A 9,188-nucleotide genomic window follows, 5' to 3' on the forward strand; every position below is an offset into this window, starting at 1 on the left:
TGGCCAACCAGCTTCTTCCTGCTTGAAAAGCAAAATGTTATTGATAGTGTAAAAAACATCAACTTTGAAGCACATGCTGACTGATGGACTAGCATTACTCAACATTACTTACTACCTTCCAGCAACACTACATTCAAAGAAGGTAAAATAGTAAAAAACATAATAGTTAATTTAAATGGAACCGGAATCTGAAAATTTCTAACAATACCCAACCCTACTTATGAAGATCCGTATACTGTAATATATGTTGAATTTTGACATTGCCAACCTTTAAATTAAGTTAACAGTAAGTAATAAACAGTATTGAGCATTGAGAAGTTGAGTATTGTGCACTTTTCCTTACCACTATTTTTAATAGTTATTTATCGAAACCGGAACCATTAGGCGGAACCGGAAAATTTCTAACGATTCCCAACCCTATATAGCAGGGGTGCCCAACCCTGCTCCTGGCGATCGACTGTCCTGCATTGTTTAGCTTCAACCCTAATCAAACACACCTGCCTTTAATTTTTAAGTGAGCCTGAAGACCTTAATTAGTTGCTTCAGGTGTGTTTGATTAGGGTTGGAGCTGAACTTTGTAGGACAGTCGATCGCCAGGAGCAGGGTTGGCCACCCCTGCTATATAGGATTGCTAAAATCGTAAAATCGTATATAGGATTGCTAAAATCGAGTGTAGAAGGCTTTAGACAGACTTCTATCCATATTAGACAGAACTGTTAATGACAACAGTAAACAAGAGGGAGAATGTGTGCTCTGCCGCTGCCACTCTTAGTGCCGTCAAAAAAGTTCTGCCTCAAACACATCAGCCAAGCAGAAAAGCTTATATCGGCCGAGGCGATGTCGGCCACTAAAATAAACGAAAACTTCTGTAGACAATTACATTTCTGCTATTGACATATGCTGTCATACAAAAGAGTCTAAAAAGAATGTGAATGATCCATTTGTGACAGTTACATCACAATGTTTGCATTTCAAATTTCTACAAAAAGTTTTAAATTACATAGTGAATGATAAAAGGGTAGCCTCTACATACCTTTGCGGAATCTCCTTGTTTCCTTCTGGCTTTGCCATCTGGTCCTTCTCCATTTGCTCTCCTCCCTATTCTAGGCCCAGATTCTTTCGGGTCTTTCCCCAGTCTTCCGGAGAACTGCTAATGAAGCACAGATAAACGGCATGAAATAAAAACACAAAGACAGTATAGTATAGCATGTAGAACACAGTGTATTAATAACATCTCGTTTATCAACTAGACTTACGTTGCTAGGGCTTAGGTCATGCAAAAGCATATTCTGGTGGCTGCCAAGCGACATGTCCAGCATATCAGTGCTTTTTCCTCCTGCTGTTCCAGTTCCTGTTGCATACATTGGAAGGCGGTAATCCAACTCGCTAAGCTTCTCCTGTTTTATACCCATACTGTGGAGAAAGCCACCATTGTGGTCTGGAGAGTCACGTTCCTTCTTCAGGATCATCTCTTGGGGCAGATCCAACATGGAGGCTTGCGAAGTCAGACGTGTGAAGCTGGTCACTGGAGGTAAATGGCTGAACATGATCATGCTGGGGGGAAAGTTGGGGTCCATGCCACCGTTCCGTAAAAACTCACTGCCTAGTTTGTCTTGTATAATACTCATGCTTGGGTCTTTAACAGGCCAAAGTTCATTGATGAAATATGCTATGAAGACATGAAAATACGGGATGGATTATGAATTGATCTAGTACATCAATGTCATTGAGGGAACAAATAATTAGTAATTTATTTAAAAAAAAAAATAAAAAAAAAAATAGGTTATTCTGTTCTTTTAGAGTAATAATGTGCAGCGTTTCATTTTCTTTATTATTCCGGATCTATAAACATAACTGATTTCATTAACAAGATCGCTATACTAGTTGATGATTCAGGGAATTGTTAGTCTCAGCCTGAGACGTCACGCCCACGGACCGTTGGCTAAACGTCTGATGCATATGGGACACAAAAGTGGAAACACTTCAAGAGTGTCGGAGTCGGATTGGTTGAATTCTACAGGATTTCCGTGAGACGTGTGTGTCGTGTTAACGTTCCTCCTGGAAACAAAGATACCGTGGCGCCAAACACCCTCACGAAAGAAGAAAGCCACCGTGTTTACAACTGTGACGACGAGCACTTATCAGAATCAGCTAAACGCTGAATTTTCAAAAGTATGTGAAATATTTAAAGTTCGTGGCATAGAATCTTTAAAATATGTCAGAGAGTTACACTGGTCTGTTATTGTTGCGACATTTCCATGCCTCGAAACGTGACAATGAACGAAACAAACTATTTTGGGTTGTTTGACATGTCGCTCAAATGGCCAAATGGCTTGGACAAAGAAAGCTGGCATGAATTCCAGACCTTCAGAGACTTGGGAATTGTGCACATTGTGTGTATGATATGCCATCATATGATTAAGCTTAAACTAACTAGGCCAATTATAATTATAATGCAGCTTTCATGACATAAAATCAGAGAATTGGTCCACTACTGCTGCATTGCTTTTCCAAGATGCAATGTTAATTCCACCAGAAGTTCTCAGATCTCTCTAAAATCAAGGTAATAATTGATGTGCTAGGTACAAGCACTTAAAGATCTCTCCAAAGTCAGAATGATTCTAGTGATTTACCATTACTGAAGCAGCTGACATATTAAAGCTGACTAAACCAACAATTACATAAACAACTTCAGAACTATATTATTTCAAAATCATAAAGCAGACCAAGCGTTCTCTTTTTCTTTAATGTTGTTATTAAATTGTAATTAAAATTATTTATAATATACAAGGTCTAAGTGAGGAAATATTAAATTTTTCTATAATTAGGCCTAATCCTTTTAAAATATTAACAGGTTGCGCTTATTGAATGTTGAGAACATTTCAACCAAATTCAGGTCAACGACACCACAAGTAATAAACAACAACAATAATAAAGTTTTGGTTTTGATTAATGTGTATAAGCAGAAGTTAAAAGAAATAAATATACCCTTGTGAAGACCCGAATCAGTCCTTTTTGATGATCCGTTAGTTAACCTTAGTATCATTAGATAAAAGATAAAAAGGACTTTGAAACTGTTTTTGCAAACACATTGGAAATTGCTTCAAGAAAAACTTAAAACACCCTTTATATGTAGTTTATTATCTTTTTAGAAAATTAAACACGGTCCAAGCTCTGAGTCTTTGGGTGACTCCGCATTGTTCTCATCTAACGTTAATGGATAGCTGCTTAATCTTATTGATATAACACCGTTTTAAATATGATGATGATTATTATTATATCACGTTTACGTAGTTAGGTAGTTTAATACCATGTAATTGCTATGTTTACTTAACACGTTTGCAGAGCTGAACTGTGTAAAATGAAACCCGTTTAAGCAAATCCGGCTAATCTTACGTTAATCGTTCATCACAATTACCAAACACATCTCTGTCTAAATGACTCCATTAGCAGCTAACGGCTAACTAAAACGAAAGAGTGAAACACGAGAACTTCAATAAGATTTTAAACAAATAATTTGTGTGCATATTATATATATATATATATATATATATATATATATATATATATATATATATATAATATATATATATATATATATATATATATATATATATATATACACCTCTCGAAACGAATACGCTTTATAAGAAAATTAAAACCTTAAAAGACACAAGCAAAATTAAGTGTTTTATTGAACTACGTGATGAACGGGGCTAGCCAGCAATAGCATGCAGATGAAACAGCTAACATTACTGCTAACAGACCATCTCCACACCGCACGCGACGCGCTATAATGCTCCCATTACAACAAACGAAGCCAGATACACTGAAAATCGTGCGCTTTCAGTGTAGTTTCTTTGATAAGAACTGGAGTGCTGAAATTATTTTCGCCTCTTTCGTGCTTGCCCTGTACACCAGTGTGATATATCTTGACCATTCATCCATTCGTCACCATCACTAATAATAGCCCACACAGTAACACAATCCGCCGTGAATATACAACGATAAGTGCGATGTAAAGAGCACACTAAGACTGGAATATGTGTACGCCTGCAAAGGTAGATTTATTTTTTGCTAAAAGCGCCTTAATCGCCTCAGTCTCAAGCAGCAGAAACAATGATCCTCGCCGGTGAAACGCATCTCTCGCTTGAGTGGCTGTGATTTCATTTGGAGCTCTCAGCCGTGCGCAATCCCTCATCTTTACAACCTCGGGCACAAATAAATAGTACAAACGCAATCCCACTTACTTGTACATGACCACGTCCGACTCGTAGAATTCAAATGAATCGACTGAAACGCTCGATTCTTTGAGTTACTTTACAGCCAAAACATTGTTCTCTTGCAGCTGTTGGCCTCTTCCATGTTGTGTCGACGCTGGGAATTATGGGTTGAGCGGACGGGTCGTGAGAGGAGACAGACGGATACAGGCAGGAGTAGTCAAGCAGGAGGCCACTATGCAAATAAAGAGTGTGCCTATCTGAACATCTGCGACTGTGTCCTGAGTGTAAAGGAATTATTTACAAAATTGCTGGGACGGTTTATTTTTTATTATTAGCATACTTAATCCTCTAATCAGGCTATAGCCTACACACTTTTATATAACATCTATCTATCTATCTATCTATCTATCTATCTATCTATCTATCTATCTATCTATCTATCTATCTATCTATCATAAACTGGTTTTACTGAACACTCTACAATAAATAAATTGAAATAAATGTACAATCGGACTCACAGACATTTGTTTTGTTATATTTCGATCAGCAACATTCATTCATGCCCACCACTGACTGTATAAACTGGATGGGGCAGCAACTTTTCAAATTTGAATATATATATATATATATATATATATATATATATATATATATATATATATATATATATATATATATATATATATATATATATATATATATATTAGGGCTGTCAAATGATTAATCACGATTAATCACATCCAAAATAAAAGTTTTGTTTACATAATATATGTGTGTATACTGTGTATATTTATTATGTATAAATAAATACACACACATGCATGTTTATATTTAAGAAGAATATGTTATGTTTATATATTAAATATATTTATATATAATATAAAATATAAGAATATAAATATATAAATGTATATACATGTAAATATTTTCTAAATATATAATTTATGTGTGTATTTATATATAAATAATAAATATAAACCATAAACAAACACATATTATTAAAATATATCCAAAGCAGTAGTAAATACATTTTAGTAGCATATATCCAGCAGCCCTATATATATATATATATATATATATATATATATATATATATAATATATATATATATATATATATATATAATATATATATATATATAATATAGGCTACTACAAAAAATAGACATGTGTGTTTGTGTGTGTGTGTGTGTGTGTGTGTGTCAGCTGACAAAATAAGGTGTAGTCTATCCTAAAACTATTTTATCCAATTTACATTCACATGAAGCTTTTGTATACTGTGTTTTGCAATAAAAAGAATTGTAACACTTACTTTATTGAATTTTCTTTAAAGGGGTCTTATGATGAGATTTCAATTTTTCCTTTCTCTTTGGAGTGTTACAAGCTCTTGGTGCATAAAGAAGATCTGTAAAGTTGCAAAGACTAAAATCTCAAATCCAAAGAGATATTCTTTATAAAAGTTAAGAGTCAACCACTCCTACCTAAAATGGCTCACTCTGACATGCCCCCACGTCTACGTCACAATGTGGGAAGACTTGCATAACGCTGCCCAAATGTTCACGCAAAGAAAGAAGGTTGTTGTGAAGATGCTGTGTGTTTCCTTGTGAAAGCGAAGCTACTTTGTTTGGCATTCCAAAAGAGGACAAAACTAGAAATCAATGGTTAAGTTGTATTTACACACTGTTCCAGAACACTTCAACCCAAATATTCAGATGTGTGCAGTGCATTTTGCAGAGGACAAGGACTGTTAAACTGTGAGAGTAGCCTACAGTTTCTATAGTGGGGCGATTCCAACTTTGCAAGGACAGTCTGGAGCTTCTGACACACAGTCTGTAAGTACGTTTTCATATGTAAAGGATTTGCCACTGATGATTCAAACCGTGAGTTTTGAGCAGTGTAGAGTAACTGTTAGAGCTTGTTGTTTGTCATTTCTGCGTTCACAAATGCAGACATGGTATTATGTTTACATAGCACGATAGGCAATGCAACACATAAAAAGACAGTATAAGTCATTATAATCAGTAATTATGTCCCCACTGGATGCAACAAATGCCTCGTTTTTAATGGGTTTTATTGGTTTTGTCTCATCACACATCACAGTGTTAAAGGGTTAGTTCACCAAAAAAATGAAAATTAGGCTGCGTTTTACTCACCTCCCGATATGAATTTCTTCTTTCAGACGAATCCAGTCATAGTTATATTAAAAATTGTCTTTGATCTTTCAAGCTTTATCATTGCAGTCAGCGGGTGCTGCATTGCTTCAGTCCAAAGGAAATTAAATAAAAAGCCCACTCACCCCCTCCCCCTCCCCCTCCCCCTCCCCTTCCCCCTTCCCCCCTCCCCCTTCCCCCTCCCCTTCCCCCTCCCCTTCCCCTTCCCCTCTCCTCCCTTTCTCTTCTCTTATAGGTAGAAGAAGCGCGCGTCAGTTCAGATTTGGGGCGCAGTTTATCTACACTACACATCTCCAAGCTGAGAGAAGTTGCGAGAAAGACGCGAGTACTTGCTCTGTTTTTACTAAATTACTTTTTTGCGCATCCATACATTTGATCAATTTGAGGATAACAGAAATAATCTTCAATGAAAGGCTACAAGCGAAGTTGCTGATCTATGGAGCGCCACAGCGAACGTGTGGAAACAGACCTGCGCGAAACTTAAGACACCCTTCTAGCGTGGTTATCTAACAATTTCGGCTCGCGCATCATGTCTGCAATCAGACGAAAATTTGGAGAAGACTATCAGGTGGTGAACACCACCCAGGCTATGTCCTTTTCTGCCTCGGCCAAAAGAAAGCGCCAGAGGTTCCTGGAGAAAAACGGGCACTGCAATGTCCAGTACGGTAACCTTGGCGGCGAGACCAGTAGGTACACCTCTGACCTCTTCACCACACTTGTGGACCTCAAGTGGCGCTGGAATCTGTTTATTTTCCTTTTAATGTACACAGTCGCATGGCTCATCATGGCATCTATGTGGTGGATCATCGCGTACATCCGCGGGGACCTCGGCCAAGGCCACAACGAATCGTACACGCCGTGCGTAGCCAACGTTTACAACTTTCCCTCCGCTTTCCTGTTCTTCATCAAGACTGAGGCGACTATAGGCTACGGGTACCGATACATAACGGAGAAGTGCCCTGAGGGCATCATACTTTTCCTGTTTCAATCGTTGTTGGGCTCAGTCGTGGACACGTTTCTCATCGGCTGTATGTTCATTAAGATGTTTCAGCCAAAGAAACGCGCAGAGACCCTCATGTTCAGCCAGGACGCGGTCATCTCACAACGGGACGGGAAGCTCTGCCTCATGTTTAGGGTCGGAAATCTCAGGAATAGCCACATGGTGTCAGCGCAGATCAGGTGCAAGCTCATCAAGGTAGCGTTTTCTTTAGAAAATACTATTAATGTCAATAGATCCCATGTGGATGTTTCCGTATGTTTGCGTACAAGTTTTAAGAGAACAAAAGCTTATCTCTCAACAATGCTATAGGGAAAATATGACTATATTATGTCTGAACGTAGTTAAGAGCAATGTTGGATGTTTTGACGCTTCACCTGACATATGGGGAGGGGAGCTTGCATTGATTTTAAACATAGCTCGCTATACTGTAAAATTGGCCAATGCCTGTTTGCAACATCTAATGTAATGCAAAACGATCTCAAGCAGTCTCTGATTTGCATAGAGATCTTGTTTGCTCTCAGAACAAAGAGCAATGCCGTGCATAAATTAATTGGACAAGTTCCCATTCTGATTATATTGATTCCTGTAGGAAGCCTTGCAGTAAGAGTAACGTTATGCTTCTTGGACACAAAGTACATTTCCTTTGGGTCGATGTGAACTGTCACTAAGCTATTGAAGCCTGAGTTTAAATGAGTGGAGTATTATGCCAGCAGCTCAATTCAGCTCAAAAATTCTGACAGTAGGAGAGTAACACTTTGTAAGGTCCAAGGTCACATTGCATGGCCACTGAAAGGGCAGAGATGTTCCTATGCTGTTTAAAATTTCATGCCATCTTAAGTAATTCAAGCACATCATATGTCCAATCGAATACAGTGTTATTTCATGAGTTACCATATCACCTACCCAGCTCATCTTTCAGCTGTAATTGGTTGAAATACAAAACAAATAACCAAAAATAAAATATCCAAAATAATGATAAAATACATGATCTGAACTGGAACACAGCAAAATAAAACATTTTAATGAATATTTTTGGTTTGTTTTCAGTAAAAATAACTAGGCTTCATTTAAAAAAATGCTTGAGAAAATGGATGACATAACTAAATTACATCTGGGTTATATATATATCTTGCATTATTATTGATTTATTTATTTTACCTTTTTGACAAATAGATTTTTTTTATTTTTTTGTTGTTGTTGTTGTTTAGTTAGGTTTACGCAAGTCATAAGTTTTTTTTTTTTTTTTTTTTTTACACACTTATGCTATTACAGGAAACCAAAAAGAAAATGCAGATTAAATATTCCTTTTTACACTGGAAAGTCTTCAAATGGCAGAATTCACCCCTGCTTCCCGAGTGAGAATGATGTAAGAGTGAAAGAACATATGGGGAAAGGGCAAAGAAATTGTGCTCCAGGATTTGCAATAAGCAATACGCAAAATATGGGACTGAACACAGCGGAAAGGAGTAGAAACACAGAAGGAGGCTGTTGGGGTAGGAGGCTGTGTTCTGAGAAAAGAAGAGCATGATTGACACATGGCTCTCACCACACCACAGCAGGCACAATGCAGTGAGCATGGGATGATGGATGGTTGACTTCATAAGCACCTTCCTCCCTTCCATTTTGCCCTTTGCTCTTTACTGTCCAATTCAGAATGCTAGAAAAAAACAGCAGCCCATCTATCACTCTCAGAGCAGCCTGCAGCGTAAGCACTCTGTCCTACTTCTGAAAATGACAGTCTCTTTTGCCTTCTTTTACTCTTTACTACGGCTAATTCCTGAGAAGTGTTTATACT

General features: G+C 37.4%; 2 protein-coding genes across 3 annotated transcripts; one reads left to right on the top strand and one right to left on the bottom strand.

Annotated features, from left to right (window-relative positions):
* Positions 1–642: 642 nt before the first annotated feature.
* On the bottom strand, positions 643–4,460 carry LOC109113821 (zinc finger protein 281-like). Of its 2 annotated transcripts, none has more exons than XM_042722430.1 (3): positions 4,251–4,460; positions 1,257–1,669; positions 643–1,147 (listed from the first exon to the last, which is right to left on the bottom strand). In XM_042722430.1, exons 2-3 carry the CDS (start codon positions 1,626–1,628, stop codon positions 992–994), a joined length of 528 nt encoding a protein of 175 aa, XP_042578364.1. In that variant the 5' UTR covers positions 1,629–1,669; positions 4,251–4,460; the 3' UTR covers positions 643–991. The 2 variants fall into 2 exon arrangements, with proteins under 2 accessions (XP_042578364.1, XP_018982176.1); XM_019126631.2 differs by having other exon boundaries at positions 655–1,150; positions 4,251–4,447.
* A 2,183-nt stretch (positions 4,461–6,643) lies between these two features.
* On the top strand, positions 6,644–7,951 carry LOC122137274 (G protein-activated inward rectifier potassium channel 1-like). Its single transcript, XM_042723035.1, has one exon. It carries the CDS (start codon positions 6,923–6,925, stop codon positions 7,700–7,702), a length of 780 nt encoding a protein of 259 aa, XP_042578969.1. The 5' UTR covers positions 6,644–6,922; the 3' UTR covers positions 7,703–7,951.
* Positions 7,952–9,188: the final 1,237 nt, after the last annotated feature.

Source organism: Cyprinus carpio, chromosome B4, assembly GCF_018340385.1.
Source record: "Cyprinus carpio isolate SPL01 chromosome B4, ASM1834038v1, whole genome shotgun sequence".
NCBI lineage: Eukaryota > Metazoa > Chordata > Actinopteri > Cypriniformes > Cyprinidae > Cyprinus > Cyprinus carpio.

What these genes read in the sequence shown, in the direction of transcription:
- LOC122137274 (XM_042723035.1), top strand. Translation starts at nt 6,923, where the DNA reads ATGTCTGCAATCAGACGAAAATTTGGAGAAGACTATCAGGTGGTGAAC.
- LOC109113821 (XM_019126631.2), bottom strand. Translation starts at nt 1,628, where the DNA reads ATGAGTATTATACAAGACAAACTAGGCAGTGAGTTTTTACGGAACGGT. An exon ending in ATGACCTAAGCCCTAGCAAC is followed by an intron (nt 1,151 to 1,256) that starts GTAAGTCTAGTT and finishes GTGCTTCATTAG; the next exon opens with CAGTTCTCCGGAAGACTGGG.